We start from the raw sequence: 24,245 nt of genomic DNA on the forward strand, positions 1-24,245 counted from the left end.
AAAAGGGCCCAAATAAGCATTATTCTTGGTTTTCGCACAATAACTTTAGTTTAAGTAAATAGAAATCAATGAAATTTTAACACAAGGTTTATGACCACAAAAGGAAGGTTGGGATTGATTTTTGGAGTTGAGGTCACAACAGTTTATGAACTAGGGGCCAAAAAGGGGCCCAAATAAGCATTATTTTTGGTTTTTGCACCATAACTTTAGTATAAGTAAATAGAAATCTATGAAATTTAAACACAAGGTTTATGACCATAAAAGGAAGGTTGGGTTTGATTTTGGGAGTTTTGGTCCTTACAGTTTAGGAATAAGGGGCCCAAAGGGTCCAAAATTGAACTTTGTGTGATTTCATCAAAAATTGAATAATTGGGGTTCTTTGATATGCCGAATCTAACTATGTATGTAGATTCTTAAATTTTGGTCCCGTTTTCAAATTGGTCTACATTTAGATCCAAAGGGTCCAAAATTAAACTTAGTTTGATTTTAACAAAAATTGAATCCTTGGGGTTCTTTGATATGCTTAATTTAAAAATGTACTTAGATTTTTAATTATTGGCCTAGTTTTCAAGTTGGTCCAAATGGGGGTCCAAAATTAAACTTTGTTTGATTTCATCAAAAATTGAATAAATGGGTTCTTTGATATGCCAAATCTAACTGTGTATGTAGATTCTTAATTTTTGGTCCAGTTTTCAAATTGGTCTACATTAAGGTCCAAAGGGTCCAAAATTAAACTAAGTTTGATTTTAACAAAAATTAAATTCTTGGGCTTATTTGATATGCTTTATCTAAATATGTACTTTGATTTTTGATTATGGGCCCAGTTTTCAAGTTGGTCCAAATCAGGATTCCATATCAAGTATTGTGCAATAGCAAGAAATTTTCAATTGCACAGTATTGCACAATAGCAAGAAATATCTAATTGCACAATATTGTGCAATAGCAATTAATTTTCAATTGGAGTTATCTTTCTTTGTATAGAATAGTAGTTGATAATATATGTTGGAAATTTGCCAGACATGACTATGATGTCATTTTCTATTTTTATTTGCCAATAACTTTATGTAAATAACTTCATTGGAAATTTGCCAATATAAAATGTTGCTGATGAAGCTGTTTTTCCTTATCTTATCTAAAATGTTTTTAGATAATGTATGTTGGACATTTGCCAGACATGACTATGATGTCATTTTCTATTTTTATTTGCCAATAACTTTATGTAAATAACTTCATTGGAAATTTGCCAATATAAAATGTTGCTGATGAAGTTTTTTTTATTGTTTTATACAATAAACAATGTATATTCACTTTTACTACCAACCAATCTTTACCATTCAGTGATAACAAGCACTTTATTTTACATTTTAATAGTTTTGGAAAAAAGGGAAACAGGGATGTGAAAAAAGGGGGGTGGGGGTAAATTTTTCTCATTTCAGATTTCATAAATAAAAAGAAAATTTCTTCAAACATTTTTTTGAGAGGATTAATATTCAACAGCATAGTGAATTGCTAAAAGGCAAAAACAAACTTTTAAGTTCATTAGACCACATTCATTCTGTGTCAGAAACCTATGCTGTGTCAACTATTTAATTTTAGATTTAAAAAGTTTGAAGAAGAAATCTTTAATTGTAAAATTTGTAAAATCTTGACATTTGTTTTGTGTAAAAAAACACCATGTAATGTCAAAAATTTGATCACAATCCAAATTCAGAGCTGTATCACGCTTGAATGTTTTGTCCATACTTGCCCCAACTGTTCAGGGTTCGACCTCTGCGGTCGTATAAAGCTGCGCCCTGCGGAGCACCTGGTTTTTAATTGTCAGTATTTGCTTTTAGTACTATAAGTATGTGCTAGAGACTTAGAATGTACATTTTAAGTCTTTAGTTACAGTTCATCTATACATAAAGGTAAAATGCTGGGGCAGGTTGTTCTTTTCTGAACTTTAAACATTTGTAATGGTCCAATTTTTTAAACAAATATTTTTTCCACATTCTAGAACATCAGATGAGATTCAGAAAGTGCTTGGATTTGATTGGTTACTGCTGTTTATGCAAGGTCACATTCATCCTTCAACAGTTGTCAAGGCATCATTGATCCTACTGACAATGCTACAGAGCCAGACAGCTACGCAGAAGTTCAGAGAGGGTAGTCTGGGAGGTGGATGGCTCAAAGGAACAGAACCAGTCCTTAAACAGCATGTGGGAGTTATGTTAGGTAAATTGATCTTTATAGTCAACTTTCTATTCTTATTTAACATTACAACTTTGGGTTGATATTTTTGCTTGCTTCTTCTATGTAGGAATTTCAAGTTTAAATATAATGTAAAGAAAATGATTATGTTTAAATTCTATCAGTTTGATGCATATAACAGACAACTTGTAACCTTGCAATTATCTGTTGTTTTCCAATTTAATTTCTTAAGATACCCTTTAAAATCACAGAAAACATTTTTATTTAGATTAGATTTACAGACAAGCTGACTTTTTAAACTATATTATGTTTTGTTTGAATGATAGTAAATGTTTGACACTTCGAACATTTTGTTAAAAATAAGTTAATGCAGCATTTATTTTCTCAACTCAGATGCAAGGAACTTAGTACACTAAGTCATGAAAGCCTGAATATACCCCATGTACATGCAATTGAATTGAAAGAGGTTGGTCTGGTTTATGGATATTCAGACCTCTTTTGTCTGTTCCAACCTTTGAAAGAATACCAACTCATAATAAAAACCAGTTTTAAAGTTTATATGAGTCCTTATGCTCATATGCTGTGTTATTCTATCAACAGGTTTGAACATAGGAACAAGCAATAAAGGTCAGAAAAGGGCACTAAACAGAGAGGTGTGTCAAGTCCCTGGATTTACTATAGTACAATGGTTGCTACCAAAACATGCTAATGTGGCTGAAATATACTTCATACTGATGGCAATGTTAATGGGTCAACATATTAAAGATCTGCCTTCTGATGTACAGGTAAATATATCATGTGACAGAAATATACTTCATACTGATGGCAATGTTATTGGGTCAACATATTAAAGATCTGCCTTCTGATGTACAGGTAAATATACCATGTGACAGAAATATACTTCATACTGATGGCAATGTTAATGGGTCAACATATTAAAGATCTGCCTTCTGATGTACAGGTAAATATACCATGTGACAGAAATATACTTCATACTGATGGCAATGTTAATGGGTCAACATATTAAAGATCTGCCTTCTGATGTACAGGTAAATATACCATGTGACAGAACTTTACATACTTACCGACATGCTCTGCTAATATCACAATGTGAGAGAGTTTGACTTTAACTGAATAAGTGAACATAAAGTGAACTTTCTTATAGCTGTATTGATGCTTTAGTAAGTTCACAATTATAACAAGACTCAAGAGCACTGGTTATTATTATAGGTATAAGAAGATTTATGTAGAAATAACTTTTTCATTATAAGATATTGTAACATAATTGGGCATTATATTTGTCAACATCTTTGAATTGACAGCTTTGTTATTGAGAAAGAGAAGAATCTCATAAATGATTAGTAGAAAAAAGTTTTCAACAAGCATAGGATTGAGAGTTGCCATCTATTTGTCAATGATTATAGTTTGTTTTATTATTTCAGTTAAATTTGGATCAAGTATGGACAGTGATATTTGGTGTCCCTGCCAGTAAACCTGTGTCAGCCATAGCTAAGGAAAAACAGGCTGAACTGTGTCCTGATGCTGCTCTAGTATTGCTTGCTCTTATCAGACACATGCTGAATCAGGTGGGTAACAGATATTTAGTGATGGTTCCTGCAGATAAAAGACATTGTTTGTGCAAATGCTTCATCTGGAATAAAACTAAATAAAAAGATTTCACAGAAGTGAACAATATAAAAAAAAACCAATGTGTGCCAGATTATTTTTATGTCTTGTTTACAGATTAATGTTAAGCTGTAATAAACCTTTTGAAGTATAAATATTTAAACAAAAGTTTTTAGGGATTTTCAAATTTTCAATACTTTATGGAAATATGTAGAGTGAGTGACCCATATTCTCCGCATAATTCATTCATTTCCACTTACATCCGACCTACATTCGAATATTTTGAACTTTTTATGTAGGTTTCAGAAATATTACTATATGAAAAAAATGTTTGATAAAGGATTTATCTTTAAATCATTGGTTAATTGTTCAAAAAACGATAGCAAACTCAAGAGGAAATCAAGTTGTTTGTGTACATTGAGGGACACATTTTCGCCGTAATGTATGATTTGACTATCTTCATTATCCTGGTATATTATCAAAACGAATATTTGTAATTAAATGAAGAAGCTTGAGAGATCATTCCTATAAGATTTTTCTTACAAATATTTACTCTAAGACTACGCATGATTGCCATATAAATCTCACATAATAGCCATGAATTATTTAAAAATTCCTGCAAATTTCTTAATATGTGCAAATAATCATGGGTAAAAGAGGAATATCAACTGTTTGAACATGGTGAATATGAGCCACCCACTCTACATGTTTAACATAATAAGAAACAATTGACAAAATTGCTTATTATTGAGAAATAGAACTTAATCTGCCTCCTCTGATTCTTCCAAGTGACATTTTTATGCAGGTCTCAATAAATTATATAATAAGTTGATATTGACAATTTTTTGAATGAGAGACATTCTAACAATTAAATTATTTTTTAAACTTCAAAATGCTCCTTTACAGGAGTCTGACCAGAAATGCAGTACATGGTTACAAGAATACCCAGTAACACTGATGCAGTTTCTGTTGTTTTTGTACCACAACCAGCCAGACTTTATCTCATTGTCAATCACTTCAGAATTTATATCAGGACTGGTAGCAACACTGTTTCCATCCAACAATGTATCCACTGAAAGTAAAGTTACTACACCACAGGATGAATACATGGTAAGGATGTTCTGTAATTATGCTGATTTGGTTTCTTAAGAAAAAATGTTACTACATAGAAAGATACTTTAATGATGCCATTTTTATGCCCATCGTAGTGGAGGGGGCATTAAGTTTAACCCTGTCTGTCTGTAAGAATGTATGTACCTATTTACCAAAATTGGTTTCCATTCTCTAACTTGAGTTTACCTCAACCAAATATTCTGAAACTTATATACACAATGCTTATTACCACAAAACACAGATCAATTTTGAATTTTGATGACGTCACATCAACTGTTCTAGAGTTGTACCCCTTTATAAATGGAAAAATTTTTAGTTTCCGTTCTTTAACTAAAGTTTGCCTCAACCAAATGTTATGAAACTTTTTCAACATTCTTATTATCACAAAATACAGATTAAAGTTGAATTTTGGAGGCATCAATTTAACCATTCTAGCGTTATGCCCCTTTACAAATGGAAAAAATTTGCTATTCTAAAATTGTAAATAAAGTCATTTTTTAAATCTTCTTTGAAAATTGGAGTTGTCTTTCTTTGTCCAGAATGTGATTTAAAACATTTACAACCAATGCTTTATACTATGCAATATTAAATTTTACTTCCCACTGATAAATTGAAAGCAATCCTCACCATTCAGTACTTACAAGCACTTTAATAACCATTCTAGGGTTATGCCCCTTTACAAATTTTGTTCTCTAACTGAAGTTTGTCTCAACTAAATTTAATGAAATGTAAATAAAATGCTTATTACAACTAAACTCAGTTTATGTTCAAATTTGTGTCACTTTTACAGTTCTTGAGTTATGTCCCTTTATAACGTTATATGCTAGTGGGGCATCATCTATGTCCCTATGGACACATTCCCCAATTATCTTCAAATACAACAGTGAAGCTTGCATTTGTATGTGGAAGTCAACTCATGCATATTTACAATTCGGGGCATCTCTAACCTATAGACACCTTCTCCATTTATGTTCATTTAAATTCAAATGAAAATCATTTTGTTTTGGTATTATTATACAGTCATTCAGTATAGAATAATGTTAAGTAAAGACATTTTGAATATAATTTCAGCCATTTCCAGATGCTGATGGATATATTCACATAAAAACTCCAGACCCTTCACGTGCCAGTAAGTATTTCAAGTTACTGCTATATTTTGATATTCTAAAACTTTTACTTGTTCATTCTTGTTTATTGGTGGAGGCAAAAAGTAAATAAGATAAAGAAGATTTTGTTCCTACTGGTGAAAATGTAAATTGACAGAAAACACTTATTATGCAACATTTAAATAATTTTGAAGAATGGGAGATGGAATGTAAACATAAATGGGCAAACAAACATCAAAAGTAACAAAAAGATTTCCTATTCAAAGTATCAAGCTCTGGTAATCTTTGTGGTCGTGTGCAAAGTTTGTCACTCTTAAAAAGCGAGCATGTAGTTCACATGCTTTATATTTTCTCATGGTTTTCTAGCTTCCTTTACACTTGAAATCCAACCTGTAGTGTGTTAGATACAAAGTCTGAGATCAGTACAAACACTTTACACTTGAAATCCAACCTGTAGTGTGTTAGATACAAAGTCTGAGATCAGTACAAACACTTTACACTTAATATCCAACCTGTAGTGTGTTAGATACAAAGTCTGAGATCAGTACAAACACTTTACACTTGTAATCCAACCTGTAGTGTGTTAGATACAAAGTCTGAGATCAGTACAAACACTTTACATTTGAAATCCAACCTGTAGTGTGTTAGATACAAAGTCTGAGATCAGTACAAACACTTTACACATGAAATCCAACCTGTAGTGTGTTAGATACAAAGTCTGAGATCAGTACAAACACTTTACACTTGAAATCCAACCTGTAGTGTGTTAGATACAAAGTCTGAGATCAGTACAAACACTTCACACTTGAAATCCAACCTGTAGTGTGTTAGATACAAAGTCTGAGATCAGTACAAACACTTTACACTTGAAATCCAACCTGTAGTGTGCTAGATACAAAGTCTGAGATCAGTACAAACACTTTACACTTGAAATCCATCCTGTAGTGTGTTAGATACAAAGTCTGAGATCAGTACAAATACTTTTCTTTTTCACAAAATCAGACCAATTTGTAAAATTTTTATTGAACATTTCAGGTGTATTAAGTGAACATCCAGCCAGAAAGTTTGTAGTAGATTTCCTAAGGACTATAATACTGGACAGTTTCTCCCAGCAATACTCTCCGAAACCAGTGCTAGATGTTGTACTAGATGTAAGTTGGTTAGAAAGCATTTCATTTCTCCTTGTAGATAAGGATGTGTAATATATATTGGGGACAGGTCTGTAAATTTGTAAGTAATGTTTTCACAGAGGAAACCAGTATTTTTTAGAATTGGAAAACAATGAATGAGGATTTATTGTAGTCACCAAACTACTGTAATGTTCACTTATATCCAGCAAAGGAAAGCTTTCAGGTCAAACAAACATTGATGGTGTGGCAGTATATGCTATTCAGTTTTTATTGACCATATTTTAAGACCTCCTTGAGATATTGCCTTTAAAACTATTTCTGATGAAACCAAAAAGGAAATCTGAGTCTTTTTCAGGTGAAATTGTTATTGATTATTGCGGATTTTTTCATTTAATTATTTTAATTGTTCACTAAAGAATAATAAGAAAATTATGCATTACAAGGGTCAGAAAAATGCACCTCTTGCACTCATTTACAGAATTTTCATAGTTTCTGTAAAATTTATGGATGAAAATGTTAGGAATATGCTGTTTTATCTCGATACTGTATTTCAGGCTTCTCCAGACAATGCCACTAGACAACAGAGACATGAGTTTCAGACAGAGATAATGAAGACTATCATGGAACACTTAGTAGCTGCTGATGTTTTGTTAGGGGAACAAGCTGCTCTACCTATAGCTACAGGAGGTAGCTATGTCAGCATGGCTAATAATGTATTCTACTTTGCCAGTAGGGTTGTGGATAAATTATGGCAGAGTAAGTGTTCTATTTTTGTTACAGCTAATTTCCTAATGCTTGAAGAGTAAACTTTGGTTGGCTTGCTTAGTTTGTTTGTATAAATGTTCAAGTTTTGTAATTTATATTGACATCTTCAAACAATATATGTTAGCATAGTTAACCTGTATATATTGTATCTAAATTTAATTGAATGTTATCCCAATTATAATTGTACAATATACATACAAAGCAAGCAAGCTAACCAAAGTCTTGCTCTACATGCATAAGGAAATTAGCTGTAAGAACTATTACATTCTATGAATAAAATCAGCGAAACTGGCTATATCGCAATTGAATGCTTTTCTGGGAAAATTGGAATTAATCTCTATGCCAAAATAAATTTTAAAAAGACTGACTTGCTACAAATAGCAAATCTGTGATTAATTTTGATGTATATCGAACCTTCTGTTGTATTGTTTGTCTAATGTCCGTTCTTTTTCATATAGATACACTTACAATTTCTTAAAGGCATTTGTTATATTGTGCTACTTTTCTTCATAATTTAAAGTCTGTCTGGATTTTAATTCTTGAATGAGGTGTAATAAGAAATACATAAGTAACTGTTTTACCTACATGTATTTATGTTATACAGGTGTATTTATGAGAGAATCCAAGGAAGTTTTTGAATTCATCAGCAAGTTAATTGCTCAGGCAAAGAGGAAAGGTATGGTATTATACTTACATATGATATCACAAGTAATGAAATATATTTTGCAATAGTTCCATAGATCACAATAGCATATTACAGTTTATTTCATGGAGGATTTCAATAAGAAACTAAAGCAGTCAGCGAAAAAAAGTGTTGACATTTCTTTATTTTTACAGTGACTTGACTGTTAGTGTTGCTCTCCACCAATTGCAACTCATTCAAAATTTTGACCAAATTGCAATTTGTTTTATTAAACCAAATTGTTCAACTGGTCAGAATATTGAACAAATTGTTCAGTCAAAATGTGAAAGTGCAAGGTGATAAAATAAAATATACTTCCAATCCTATAAGACTCTAACTCCACTTTAATGATGTTGTGACAAAATTATTTTATCAGTTTTTAGTTATATTATAGTCATTTCCATGCTGAAGAGGAACTGTTTATTTTGAATTGCTATAAAATTGTCCAAACTAAGCTTTCATATAGTTTTTCTTTCTAAAAGTATTCTATATTTATAAGAATCAGATATCATTTTAAATAAAACATCATATATTCAGTAAAATATGTGTGAAATAACAATATGTTATTGATAAGTTTTCAGGGGAGATAACCTAAAATATTATTCTTTTGAATAAAGACTTTTTGAAAGAAAAGTTATTATCTCCCCCATGGAAACTTCCTACAAACATATATTGCAATTTTACACATATTTTACTGAATATGAAATGTTTTAATTCACATAATGTCTGATTCTTATAAATATAGAATACTTTTAGAAAGAAAAACTATATGAAAGCTTTGTTTGGACAATTTAATAGCAATTCAAAATAAACAGTTCCCCTTCAGCATGGAAATGAATATAATATAACTATACAAACTGATAAACTAATTTTGTCACAACATCATTAAAGTGGAGTTAAAGTCTTATAGGATTGTAAGTATGTTTTATTTTATCACCTTGCACTTTCATGACTTGGCTGTGGTTTTCTACAGCAGTTGGTTCAAATTTCTGACCAGTTGAACAATTTGATTTTATAAAACAAATTGCAATTTGGTCAAAATTTTGAATGAATTGCAATTGGTGGAGAGCAACACTAACAGTCAAGTCACTGTAAAACAAAAGTTTAGTTTGGTTGGTAATTATTAAAACAAATTTAGTTTTCTTTTTGTTTCTGGGAACCGTGTAATGCATAGAGTTAATAAAAATCCTCTGTATGAAATAGATAAAAGCTTGCAACTTGAATCTGCCTTTAGTAAATGTACATCCTATCTTTCCATACTGAAAGCAATTTATAGAAACTCATTTTTGTCGAGTCTGCAACTTTTGTTGCAGAAAGCTTGACATAGGGATAGTGATCCGGCGGCGGCGTTAGCTTACTTCTTAAAAAGTTTATATTTTAGAAGGTGAAAGACCTGGATGCTTCATACTTTGTATAAAGATGCCTCATGTTACGAAGTTTCCGTCAGTCACATGTCCAATGTCCTTGACCTCATTTTCATGGTTCAGTGACCACTTGAAAAAAAAGTTCAGAATTTTTGTAATGTTGAATTCTCTCTTATTATAAGTAATAGGATAACTATATTTGGTATGTGCGTACCTTGCAAGGTCCTCATGCCCGTCAGACAGTTTTCACTTGACCTCAACCTCATTTCATGGATCAGTGAACAAGGTTAAGTTTTGGTGGTCAAGTCCATATCTCAGATACTATAACAATAGGGCTAGTATATTTGGTGTATGGAAGGACTGTAAGGTGTACATGTTCAACTGGCAGGTGTCATCTGACCTTGACCTCATTTTCATGGTTCAGTGGTTATAGTTAAGTTTTTGTGTTTTGGTCTGTTTTTCTCATACTTTATGCAATAGGTCTACTATATTTGTTGTATGGAATGATTGTAAGGTGTACATGTCTAGCGGGCAGATGTCATCTGACCTTGACCTCATTGTCATGGTTCAGTGGTCAAAGTTAAGTTTTTAAGTTTTGGTCTTTTTATCTAATATTATATGCCAAAGGTCAACTATATTTGGTGTATGGAAATATATTATGATCTATATGTCAGTCCCGCATGTTTTATTTGACCATGACCTCAATTGCACGGTTCATTGCACAGTGTTAAGTTTTTGTGTTTTGGTCTATTTTTCTGAAACTATAAGTAATAGGTCAACTATATTTGTTGTATGGAAGCATTGTTAGCTGTACATGTCTGCCTGGCATGGTTCATCTGACCTTGACCTCATTTTCATGGTTCATTGGTCTTTGTTTAGCTATCTTGGTTAATGTTAAGTTTATGTGACAGTTGTAATAAAGCTTTATACTTAGGACTATCAACATAATATCAATGATTAGTAAAGAAGGTGAGACATTTCAGTGTGTGCACTCTTGTCTTAATATTTTGATTCATTTCATTCAAACTAGTTCTTCTAGAATTGACTAAAATGGTTCTTAGCATTAGCTCATTAGAATTAATTTCATATACTAAATGATTGTTTCTTTGCAGCTTCTGGTGTATCTCTGGATCTGATATACAAATCTCTAAACAGAACCATTCTTTACCAGCTGTCTCGCCCGCTCACCAATGTAGCCTCATCAACAGGTGTACTAGATGCTCTGCATAAATTAACCAGTAACAGAAGTCTTGTGTTTGGACCTAATAATTATGATACAGAGTTCCTTGTGTGTTTGTGTTATTGTTTGTTACAACTTACAGAGGACCCAGAGAAAGGGTAACGTCTTTACAACAAGCAAAATTTTAAATTTTAAAGAAAAAGAATTCAACTGTGCTCATGGCTATTAAGCTGATTAGATAATGATGTTTCATATAGATTTGCTGCTCTATCTACTATTTTTTTGCAGGTTCATTTTTGCTATTTCATCTTTTAAAATATATAGTACATTTTGCAGGTGTCACTAAGTTAGATTTTTCAAACATAAACATGAAATTGATATGGAATTCCAAAGATTTTACAAATTCGGAATGAAATTCCCACATTATATGTAATATTTTAGCTGTGTCAATGAGATAAAGCTTGGTAAATATTTGATCATTCAGTTTGTACAATATATGCTGCCTTTTCAAAAACAATTAATGCTGATGAAGAAAGCTCCCCAAAACCAAAACAACAGATGTCCTGAAGTCCAATAATATTTGAATCAGGCTAAGTTTAAACATCTACAGAATATTTTGTAAATTTTGTATTCCTGTACAACATATTGTACTATCTGAAAGTTTCTCAATTGTAATGAAGAAATAGAAGGTTTCATATTGATTCTTATTCAATAAGATTATTATTTCTTTCCAACAGTCTCAAGTAAGTAAATCTGATGTGATAAATAAACATATCATAGATCTTAACCAAATACATGTATAGGACTCACTCACCATCTTGCTTTAAATGCTTCTGTATTATTTGTATATTTATATTCTTATATTGACAGATTATAATGCTTTGCTGTGTTTTCTCACTATGATTTTCCTATACAAGGTTATGGTATACCAGACTTCTACCATCCCTTTATCAAGTGTTGCAATTTTTCACATTTGTAGCAAATACACTTTTACTACTGATGGCCAAACAGGTTTTTTTTTGGAATTTCAACTTCAATAGTACTGATACATTTCACATTATCTTGATTATTATAACCAACATTTTTCTGCTTAGGACTGTTCAGTTAAAACATGCATGGTACCCAGGGAATGCACTTTTAAAATGGTGCAACCACCTATAGAGTCCAATTAAAATTTTACTTACATCTCCATAATGCAAAAAAATAGATGACTCCCACCCATATTTCAGATTTGGAAGTGCCTTTCCTATGTCTCATGTATGTGTTTATGAAACTGGAACATTCATATACATGTAAGCTTTGTCCCTGTAAGCCTAAGATGTTGAATGTTATGATCTTTAAATGCTAAGGAAATATTACTAAACATAATTTGAAAATTAGAATTTTCTTATAATAAATAAGAAAATTTCTGTATCTGGATTTTGACACAAGTTATTACTAATGATAACAAACCTTTGGCATCATGTCTAGCAAAGTTACTTGGATGCCTGAAGGTGCTTTTAAAAACAGTTCAGTGCAAAAAAAAAATATTATTGAATACTTTGCTTTTATTCCACTTGTGTTTGATTTCGTTCACGATTGGTTATTAGGGATATTTATAAGTTGTGTATCATAGTATGTACTGATTACTTGAAATTTATGTTTGCTATCATAAAGGGGAATTTTCGATTCTTTATTAGCTCTTATGAAAACAGAATCAAATTGGTTTTTAGGCAGTTAAGCTGCCTTATGCGAGCACCCTAGATTTGTGTTCTACCCAATAAATGCTGAAATATGTGCCATTGTTATTATCTAGCTGGATGTTATGTTATTCATAACTAATTGGACAGTTTTTTCATACTTTTAATTCTTGATTACAAAAAATATGATCAGAAAAACCTTAAATGATCGTCGATTTATCCAAAAGTTTTGAAGTTGCACATAGGAAGTAGGGCACATTAGGAATCTTTATGTAGTTTATTATCCCCTGAGATTTTGGCTAAGCTGTCAAAGAACAAATGTATGAAATGTTTAATCGCCGAAAATTTCTAAAGACAAGTCGTTTAGATTTCCCAAATGGCAAAAGTCGTAGGAATATTGTTTGTCGTCAATATGTAGTCAACTACGTCAGTAGTCTTAAAATAAGTTCCACTGTTCATGCTGTTGGCGGCAATTTTAAATTATAAGACGAAATTTTTGTATCTTTTCAATTTGGAGGCAGGGGTTCAATTTGCGGTTGTCTGAGGTCTGCGAACTTCCACTTTTGCAGTGGGACTTTCGACTTGGTTACTGGCTACGCTCGACATGCACTACTTGAGAGGAAATCAAAAAAATAACTTTGCAAACCTTTTTAATAAAGTCTCCTAGTAAACGATCTCAAAACTTGTTTTTAGCATTATTATTCATGACAGCGATGTTCATTTTGTTCAACCACTAGCTTCATACAAAAAAATATCGCCGACAAATAATGTGTAAATTCGAGTAAAATCGTATCTGACAAAAACAACATTGAAAACAAAATGGCTGACATGAGAAGAAAATTCTAATATCGGATCCGATTCCGGAAGCGGATATGGGTAATTCCGGGTTTTGGCGATCTTTGAACATTTAAAAAAATCAGACAGATGACAAAATACATCTTTGCATGGTAAATAAATATAAACACTAGAATTGAAAACCAAAAGATATATGTAAAAGAATGAAAAAACAGAAAATATTTTGTACTGAAAATGTGAGAAACGTACAATTAAATACAATGATGATGAAGTAGAGCAGAATATAATGGTGTAACAGTGCCAGCGTTCTGAAGATCCATAGGTATCCATAGGAAACTCAAAATTACTTTTTGACAAATTTTAATGTCAAAATCCAATACAATGTGAGTCTTTGTGACAGCTGGGAACAGTATATCTAACAATATATATGGTCCTGGTGACAGTATAAATTTTCTTTATCAGTAATAAATGTTGGTAAAGCAAGTTAGATGCTTTTAAAGTGTAAACATATTACTAAATGGGTATTTTTTTTCTCAATTTTGATGGGTCAGTTAAAATAGCTGGAAGTTTCTTATTTTACACATATAGTGCAACTAGATTATATGATACCTGAATGTAAGCAAATTATATGTATGTGGAGTCCTTTGGGGCACTCTACCCCTTCCTGTTTGATAACTTTGAAACGGATGAGATCTCCACCTCTCAACCATATACATTTATGTATGGGACTATATAACTAATCAAATGAAATATACAGGTGAAGTCCCTAGGGTCACCCACCACCTCCTGCTTCAGAACTTGGAAACAGTCGAGATCCTCACCCCTCAACCATATTTATTCATGTATGGGACAATATGACCAATCAAATGAAATACAAGGGAGTCCCTGGGGTCACCCCACCACTCCTGTTTGGGAACTTTGAAACAGTCGAGATCCCCATCCCTAAACCATATACATTCATGTATGGGACAATATAATAAATCAAATGAAATATTGGGGGAGTCCCTGTGGGTCATCCCACCCCTCCTGTTTGAGAACTTGGAAGCGGTCGAGATCCCAACCCCTAAACCATATATATTCATGTATGAGACAATATAACAAATCATATGAAATATAGGTGGAGTTTGTGGGGCCACTCTACCCCTTCCTGTTTGAGAATTTGAAAACGGTTGAGATCCCCTCCATAAACCATATATATTCATGTATTGGACAATATAACAAATCAAATGAATTATAGGGGGAGTCCCTAGGGTCACTGCACCCTCATGTTTGAGAACTTGGAAACAGTGGAGATCCTCACCACGTAACCATATATACTCATGTATGGGACTAAATAACAAATCAAATAAAATATAGGGGAAGTCCCTGCGGTCACCCCACCCCTCCTGTTGTTTGAGAACTTGGAAACAGTCGAGATCCTAACCTTAAATTAAACCATATATTTTCATGTATGGGACAAAAGAACAAATCAAATGAAATATAGGGAGAGTCCTAAGGGTCACCCTACCCAATCCTGTTTGATAACTTGAAAACAGATGAGATCCCCATCCCTCAACCATATATATTCATGTATTGGACAATATAACAAATCAAACGAAATATAGGGGAAGTCACTGGGGTCCCCCACCCCTAAACCATATATATTCATGTATGGGACCATATAAAAAATCAAATGAAAAATAGGGGTAGTCCCTAGGGTCACTCACACCCTCGTGTGTGAGTTTTGAGAACTTGTAAAAGATTGAGATACCAACTCCTAAACCATATTCATTCCTGTTTGTCATTTCAAAAAGATTGAATGACATACAAGGTCAATCTCATAGGCGTCACATATGTATATCACTTTGCTAGACCTAACACCTGTCATTTTATTCCAAACTTAGACATCATGGACTTGGGTTAAAGGTGGGAGTCATTTACATTTACTATGGACAGGTCAGTCAGACCTCACTATTGATCCCTGTAGTAGTAAACATTTGTCTGATTTGTGTCTCATAACTTTTGTACTGTAGAACACAAACTCGGTTTTCTTTCCAGAGAAGCAAGTCCATTCATACTTTTACAAGCTCGTACTAAAGTCAACTTGAAATACTAACAGTCAACTAATACGAACAATTACGATCAACTAGAAGAACTGCAATCATTGCGAATTTGTACCACTGCTGACTCGAGACTCATGACCATGAGAAAAAAAAATATACTAGATATATACGTTGCTATAGAAAACCTTGATAAAATATGAATCATTTGCCTTAATGATTAATTCATTAAATGAACATAAATGTACAATTATATATGAATGTTTAATGTTTGTTCTGTTAAATCTTTAAAAAAAAAATTGAAGCAACATTGCCACAGTTTTCATAATTATGTTTGCCTTGGTTTTTGGTTAACTGCCTACAGTGCTTACAGCGCTTTGATTTTTTCAGTCTTTCACTTTTTACCTGTTTTATGATTCAATTGACCACTAGTCTTTCATTTTCTTGTAAAGAAAAGCAATAGTGAATTCCTTCTGCCTAGCAAATTAGCAAACTTAATTTTGTTCTTTGTACATACTTGCATAGATATAAGCTGTTATTTTTCATTTTTTATTTCTCCTTCGTCTTTTTATGTACTATATATCAAAAACTGTTTTTCTTTAAATATTTGATAACCCAAAATGTGTGTCTCTGATGTTGAAATAAGAGTAGTGCAGCTTGCAATAGAAAAACATCATATTAACAAAGGGTAATTTAGAAATGGTGTTGCAATATGAGAATTAAAAAAATTAAATAGTGTTTCAATAGGATGCTGGAAATATTAAAAGTTGTTTTCCATTAATGAAATGTGAATTTTCTGAATTGGTCAGTTATTGTCAGTGCCTCAGATTGTGTATCTTTGATTTGAGTCTTTGTCAATAGTGTCAATTTCAGAAATATAAAAAGGTTACATCAGAAATTTTTATCAGTAGTCTATTATTTTTAGGTCAATTAACTTACATGGAGGACAAGCTATGACAACAACATGGCATGTAAACTTAGGGGAAGAAGATCCTTACAACGATTTTGTCATAGAGGGCAGTGCAGTACCAGAGGGACATTTATTGGTCTGTAAAGCATCCAAGAGAGTCTGGGAAGAACTATATACATACAAGAAACCTGTAAGTTTTTGTAGTTCACTACACTCAGAGAATTGCCAATGTTCATTTTGACTGCTCTTGGTCCGAGACCACAATTGTCGTCCCTTGATTTTCGTTGTTCACAAATATAGTCCCTAGTGTTGACAGTGGGTTACTTGCCATTAATTTTTATAACCCTTCCAAATTTATTTCTCCATGTTTAATGCCTCAAATTGCAAGTAGGGGGTGAAATTACACTGTAAAAAAATTTGGGTCCAGAATTTTAAAGGAAAGTAGTGATTTGGTCCAGGTGAAAAAGGTTGAAAAATAGTACTTCGGAAGCTGTCAAAAGATTTCAAGACGCCCTAAAGATAAAATTGTCAATATTTTGAGTTAGAGACGATGAAGTTTTCTATAATTTTGATATAATTTGTCCCAAAAGTAGTACAACACACTGTAAAAGTTTCTTTGAGAAAGCGCAGGTGGGATTTTTTTTATTTTCATTTATGTTCTAAAAGAAATGCACTACGAAATAATTGTGGTCTTGGACCTCTTGTAAACATTTACAGGACACAACATCACAAATATTAACATCTTATTTTTTAGGGCAAATAAAACTAAGTTTTGACAGGTTTTGAAAGCTTATTCATTAATTGTCTTCAAAACTATTTAGTGGAATTTTTTTTTACAGATGTTCAATTTTTGTCATGGAAGTTTTTGTAATATTTATTGTTTTAATTGATACATCTCTAAAACATATTTATTTGCAGGCTCTAGAAGAGGTATTTAAGACACAGTTAAATAACATTGACTCCATGAGTACAGACTTCACATCACCAGATTTGAATACTGTCAGGTAGGAATACTCATAGCTCACTATAGTGTTCTACTATTAGAACTAGATTCAGGTGAAATTACTTTAGAATGAAATCAAGTTAACAGCATAATCCAATAGTACCTTTGTTTCATGTCTCTATTCAAGTTTACTACTGGCACCTTTGCTCCTAGTGTAAAATTTTTATTTTGAATGACTATAGATAGCAATAGACCTAAATCATTGGTTTTGATTTTTCAAACTTAATATTTAGTGTTCATAACTGCAAAATCTGCCAAAACCCTATACTTTGAAACAAGGATCCGGAAATTTTTTCACCTAATTTCGGTCATTTTCATATAACTTAAAAGTTGGTGCCCCTTTTCAAAAACAGATTGTCAAAATCTCATTACTGCATGAGTATGCTCCTACTCGTAGCATCAACGAACTTGTTTAACTGTTGCATCGCGTTTACTTCATGATTTATCCTACCATTTTCCTAAAATCGATCAAGAGCAATTAAGGAAAGGCAACAGTTTAAGAATAAAATGATTTTAATGACTCAAAATCGTAATTTTCTCAGTCATCGATTACGTTTCTTTCGATTCTGAAGTCGAAATTCAAACCGGATGTAATGCGACAATACTAAAACGAATAATTCCGGACTTATTCCCGGGATTAGTTTTGTTTATCAAATTCACAGGAACACATCGTTTTTTTTAATATTTTACCTTTAATAGTGTAAGAATATTAATGAAAATAGTTGCACTTGCTTTATTTAGCAAGAAATCATTTTAAATTTACGATTTAGTGTCAAATCTGCGGAAGAGAATTTTAGGCATGCGTATCATAGTAAACAAAGCACGTGTGTTAGTAGTGAAAAAAATCTTTTTTCTACGTAAATTAAATCAAGTTTTAATTTAATTTTAAATCATAATTGACAATTGTCTTAGCTGAAAAGTAATTAAATAATGAAGACAGTTGGTATTGAATTTTAATTTCTTTATAATATTAGTTCGGAGCTTGTGATTTAAAATAGCCAGGTATGAATTAAAAACACAGGTAAAGAGATTGGCGATCATTAGCCCATAGCTCCCCGAGGCATTAATATAGCTATTAGGAGGGCCCTCAGGATTATAACACTTTACTGGAGTGGCAGTTTAATTACATAAAATCGATAACAAAACAACAATATGTTTAAAATGGCGATTTGAAACTCAATCTCAACGAAATGACCGAAATTATTTCTGTTGAAAAATAAAATTTGACCTAAATCCCAATAAATGATTTAGGACTTTTGAGTTTCCAAATCGGTCATGTCTGGCATATATGACCGTTTCCGGACCCTTGCTTTGAAATCTTGTTATCTCTATTTAGAAATGAGCTAAAACTTTACCTTCAAAAAATAATAGTTGTCTTATACATAGATGTTTATTAGGTAAAATATCTTTTTAGGCAAGGCCTTGGCTCATAGATTAATTTGACCAAAATCTGTTTAAAATGGTCAAATACATAAATTTTTAGATATCAACATCATAGAGATTTCACAACTGTTTTTTTTTTATGCTGAAATGTACAGATTATATCCCCCTATGCATTTACCAGTACAACTAGCACTATTTGGAAATAATTGGAGAATTTTACAATTGATGCAATGTCAGGGACCAAAAGTTTCTTTTGTCATATTTAATAATCTGATAGAAAAGTCTTACTTGACTATAAATATATTATTATTTCAGAGGTTTGATACAGGAATCAGCTTCCAAAGTTTGGGTCCAGTATGTTGAGAATGAGAGAAAATGTAACTTCTCCTACACAGATAGAATACCAGCTCAAATACAGTCTGTAAGTTTAGTCTGTCACTTTCTCTTACTTTTTTGCTTTAGATAATGATTCAATCAAATCTATGTCAGTCTTCTTAGTCTTGTATTTGTTAAGGATATACAGTTTACTTCATACTTTTGATTTATGATTAATCCTAGGATACCAACTTTTTGAAACTACTGATATGTGTAAAGCAAAATATATTCCATAATGAAAGCAATATTCTGTCTTGTAATCAGAATTTTACAAAACATTCTTTTTTGTTACTTCATAAATATAATAAATATTTTTAGAAAATAGCAAAAATGGGAAATGCTGTTCTGAAGTTTTCAGTAAGGAAGAATAAAAAAGATCTACCACTCAAATCTTCACCCTCGTCTACAGTTCATATGACAGTAAGTATGTTGTTCATTGCAATTGTTTATAATAGTCAAATAAACTATGAAAATAAACTCATCATAGATACCAGGATTGAAATTTTATATTTACGCCAGACGCACGTTTTATCTACAAAAGACTCATCAGTGACGCTTGAATCAAAAAATGTTGAAAGGCAAATAAGGTAGGTTTTGTGTTTTTTTCTTCCTTTACAAGATAGTTTTAACCAATATAAAATTATTAAGGACATTTTACTTTATATCTTCAAAATCTTTTTTTTAGATTGATTTAGTTACATATTACAAATGACTTCTTTTATAAATAATATTGCAACTTTGTATTTAAGGTTAGTGTTTATATTTTGTTTGATAAACCACAGATATTTTGAAAATTTAAATGATGTTGCTTTAAAACTACTGATTTCCAATGTAATCACTTATACTTGAATTTAATTGCTTTTGATTTAATCTTGTTTTACTAGGACTACATTTCTTGGACATTGACACACATGGCAGTAGTGAGAGATTTAGTACAGTTACAGTTTCAACAGTATCTTCAGGTAGGACAATAATCTAGAGTTACAAAGATATATCATTTAAATAGTTTGAAATGGGAACATTTAAGGAGAATCTGTTTTGAATTGATATGAGTCAAGTTCTTTTTAATGAATGAGATATACCAGTAGATGCAAGCTCAATCGTCATAAATGAAGTCATTGGACAGTTCTTACTGTGATGTAAATGTAATAGCATATATATATTGTGACTTAGGAAATGTACAGGAAAATATATGAACTTGGAAGTCTTATATTGCATAAAATTAAGATGGCATAACTTTTTCATGATTAAGTTGGAATTAATTCTTTAAAAAAATGAATATACAATTGACATGAATATTTTAATACAGGGACATGAGCACATGGAGAGATACCTGGTAGAAGAATGGGAACAGTCTGAGAATGAGTTATTAAGAGAGAAAGGACTTTGGGGTCCATATGTTGGGTCCAGGTTTGACAAATGGTCGTTAGATGTAACAGAGGGGCCATGTAGGATGAGGAAGAAAATGGTGTTCAATGATTTGTTCTACACTCACTATCCTTATAGACCAGATTTGGAGAACAGCGTAAGTTCCTTTATGTGAACTAGGGAATGCAGGTTCTGTTTAAGGTAGCACTACAGTCTAACAATGATTTTTTGATCATATTTTTTTTATCACATAATATTGAAGTAAGTATTATTCTGCACAGTTTGTAAAAATCCCAAAGTCATTATCATATCACAACAGGGAGTAAATTGATAATGAATTTATATAAATAAAAGCACATGGTAATTAATCTAAATATATAGGCATTTGGGAGGGGCTAATATGTCAATCATCTGTTGATACCAGTGTCCAGCTGTTAATCCCTGACCACAAGTCAAATATTGTAGTCTTATGTCATTGTTTTGCAACAAATATTCTTTATATAACATGGAAGTGAACAAAGAAAAAGAAAAAAAAACTTAAAAGGGAAAAAATCTACCAAAAAGGAAAAAAAGTACTATGGAAAAGAGAGGGGAAGTATTTTTGAAAACCTCTGACTGACTGTATAAATTTCTTCTCTTTGATCTTCTTCATTTGAATACAGTTCTATGAATTTTAACTAAATAAATTTTCAGTTCATGTGTATTTTTTCAATCCTATTTGAATTAAATGTATTTTCGAGAAAAGGGTGGTCTTGATCTTTTTATAAACATAATGTTAAACATTGATTAAATGCAGCTGGTCAATCATGTTTTTCTTATCTGAGACTGCCTGGAAAGAGGCGGAGCTTTGTCTATATTTAAATACTTCATCACAGATGTTGGTCATATCTGTGACGTCAAACTCCCGCCAAATGCCAAGTTAGTGTTGGATAGTTCACATATAATGCAAAATTTACAGCATTAGAGCATCAAAGACACAAAGTGTGTGGTTCTATTGATATAGTAATGGTATCAGAACACTCCTGGGGTGTTCCCAGTGGAAGTTTGTATTTATATTGACTTTATAGGGGTTCTAAGGGGGAAATTCAGTTTTTAGGTCATTTTTCAGAACAATTTTTCATGAAAATTGCAAGGAAAAAATAAAAATAGAAACTTTATGGGTACCCCCTTTGGCTTGACTAGGAAATATATGATTAAAGGGTGTATTTTCTACAATACCGTGTCCCAGTTTTTGGATAATTTGTTTCTAAATGAATTTATAGGTCTCCGAAGATGAAAGGTGAAATGAGGTTTGGCACCCAGCAGTTAAATCAATATATCTTCTTACTGGAGGCATATATCAAAAATCTGAGACATGGTTTTGGTGATTGTATATAGTTGATTACAGGAATGAAAACAAATTTTTACTACCATTTGACATGAATGTGCCATTTTCATCCAAGTTGGAAGACCACTTTTTTATACGACCGCAAAAATTTTTAATTTTTCGTCGTATATTGCTATCACGTTGGCGTCGTCGTCTTGCGTCGTCGTCGTCCGAATACTTTTAGTTTTCACACTCTAACTTTAGTAAAAGTAAATTGAAATCTATGAAATTTTGACACAAGGTTTATGACCACAAAAGAAAGGTTGGGATTGATTTTGGGAGTTTTGGTTCCAACAGTTTAGGAGTTAGGGGCCAAAAAAGGGCCCAAATAAGCATTATTCTTGGTTTTCGTTCAATAACTTTAGTATAAGTAAATAGAAATCAATGAAATTTAAACACAAGGTTTATGACCACAAAAGGAAGGTTGGGATTGATTTTGGGAGTTTTTGTCCCAACAGTTTAGGAATTAGGGGCCAAAAAGGGGCCCAAATAAGCATTATTCTTGGTTTTCGCACCATAACTTTAGTAAAAGTAAATAGAAATCTATGAAATTTAAACACAAGGTTTATGACCATAAAAGGAAGGTTGGGTTTGATTTTGGGAGGTTTGGTCCCAACTGTTTAGGAATAAGGGGCCCAAAGGGTCCAAAATTGAACTTTGTTTGATTTCATCAAAAATTGAATAATTGGGGTTCTTTGATATGCCAAATCTAACTGTGTATGTAGATTCTTAATTTTTGGTCCCGTTTTCAAATTGGTCTACATTAAGGTCCAAAGGGTCCAAAATTAAATTTAGTTTGATTTTAACAAAAATTGAATCCTTGGGGTTCTTTGATATGCTGAATCTAAAAATGTACTTAGATTTTTGATTATTGGCCCAGTTTTCAAGTTGGTCCAAATCGGGGTCCAAAATTAAACTTTGTTTGATTTCATCAAAAATGGAATAATTGGGGTTCTTTGATATGCCAAATCTAACTGTGTATGTAGATTCTTAATTTTTGGTCCCGTTTTCAAATTGGTCTGCATTAAAGTCCAAAGGGTCCAAAATTAAACTAAGTTTGATTTTAACAAAAATTGAAGTCTTGGGCTTTTTTGATATGCTGAATCTAAACATATACTTAGATTTTTGATTATGGGCCCAGTTTTCAAGTTGGTTCAAATCAGGATCCAAAATTATTATATTAAGTATTCAGCAATAGCAAGAAATCTTCAATTGCACAGTATTGTGCAATAGCAAGCAATTTTCAATTGCACAGTATTGCGCAATAGCAAGAAATCTTCAATTGCACAGTATTGTGCAATAGCAAATATTTTCAATTGCAAAGTATTGAGCAATAGCAAGAAATATCTAATTGCACAATATTGTCCAATAGCAAGAAATTTTCAATTGGAGTTATCTTTCTTTGTCCAGAATAGTAGTTGAATCAACTTAAATCATTGTTTTATACAATATACAATGTATATTCACTTTTACTACCAACTGATAAATTAAAACAAATTTACCATTCAGTGATAACAAGCACTTTATTTTACATTTTAATATTTTATGATGTATTTAAATGAGTAGTTATTGTTGCAAACTCCATTAGGAATTTGAATTGAGATCAGTTTTGGAAAAAGGGAAAGGGGGATGTGAAAAAAAAATGGGGGGGGGGGGGGAATTTTTCTCATTTCAGATTTCATAAATAAAAAGAAAATTTCTTCAAACATTTTTTTGAGAGGATTAATATTCAACAGCATAGTGAATTGCTCAAAGGCAAAAAAAATATTTTAAGTTCATTAGACCACATTCATTCTGTGTCTGAAACCTATGCTGTGTCAACTATTTAATCACAATCCAAATTTAGAGCTGAATCCAGCTTAAATGTTGTGTCCATACTTGCCCCAACTGTTCAGGGTTCAACCTCTGCGGTCGTATATAGCTGCGCCCTGCGGAGCATCTGGTTGGCATTTAATGAGCTATATTTTGAGATTAATCAAACCAAAAATTAACTTATATATAAATTAAGAAAGAGTTATATTTCAGCTTTAAAATGAGTTAAAGATTTTAAAAATCCATGGAGTAGTTTTGGAGAAATTAATCTTTAAAGACTGTTGATTGGAGTCAGAAAATTCTGACTGTAGTGGTACCTTAATAAACTTGATTCCAATCGTTTTCTCAATTCTAAGTGT

The 24,245-nt window shown here is 31.9% G+C and overlaps 1 protein-coding gene across 6 annotated transcripts in view; it reads left to right on the plus strand.

The window, feature by feature from the left end:
* LOC143045410 (WD repeat and FYVE domain-containing protein 3-like) overlaps positions 1-24,245 on the plus strand; it is a 114,163-nt gene that overhangs the window by 49,692 nt on the left and 40,226 nt on the right. For all 6 annotated transcript variants that reach the window (XM_076217890.1, XM_076217896.1, XM_076217892.1 and 3 more), the window contains 15 exons: positions 1,997-2,214; positions 2,791-2,975; positions 3,633-3,776; positions 4,723-4,926; positions 6,001-6,058; positions 7,071-7,186; positions 7,720-7,921; positions 8,535-8,606; positions 11,089-11,314; positions 16,595-16,769; positions 17,498-17,583; positions 19,281-19,386; positions 19,659-19,760; positions 20,225-20,302; positions 20,650-20,865. In XM_076217890.1, the coding sequence (XP_076074005.1) occupies positions 1,997-2,214; positions 2,791-2,975; positions 3,633-3,776; positions 4,723-4,926; positions 6,001-6,058; positions 7,071-7,186; positions 7,720-7,921; positions 8,535-8,606; positions 11,089-11,314; positions 16,595-16,769; positions 17,498-17,583; positions 19,281-19,386; positions 19,659-19,760; positions 20,225-20,302; positions 20,650-20,865 (2,188 nt within the window). The remainder of the gene's footprint in view (positions 1-1,996; positions 2,215-2,790; positions 2,976-3,632; positions 3,777-4,722; positions 4,927-6,000; positions 6,059-7,070; positions 7,187-7,719; positions 7,922-8,534; positions 8,607-11,088; positions 11,315-16,594; positions 16,770-17,497; positions 17,584-19,280; positions 19,387-19,658; positions 19,761-20,224; positions 20,303-20,649; positions 20,866-24,245) is intronic.

This window comes from Mytilus galloprovincialis, chromosome 9 (assembly GCF_965363235.1).
Source record: "Mytilus galloprovincialis chromosome 9, xbMytGall1.hap1.1, whole genome shotgun sequence".
In the NCBI taxonomy this organism is placed as follows: domain Eukaryota; kingdom Metazoa; phylum Mollusca; class Bivalvia; order Mytilida; family Mytilidae; genus Mytilus; species Mytilus galloprovincialis.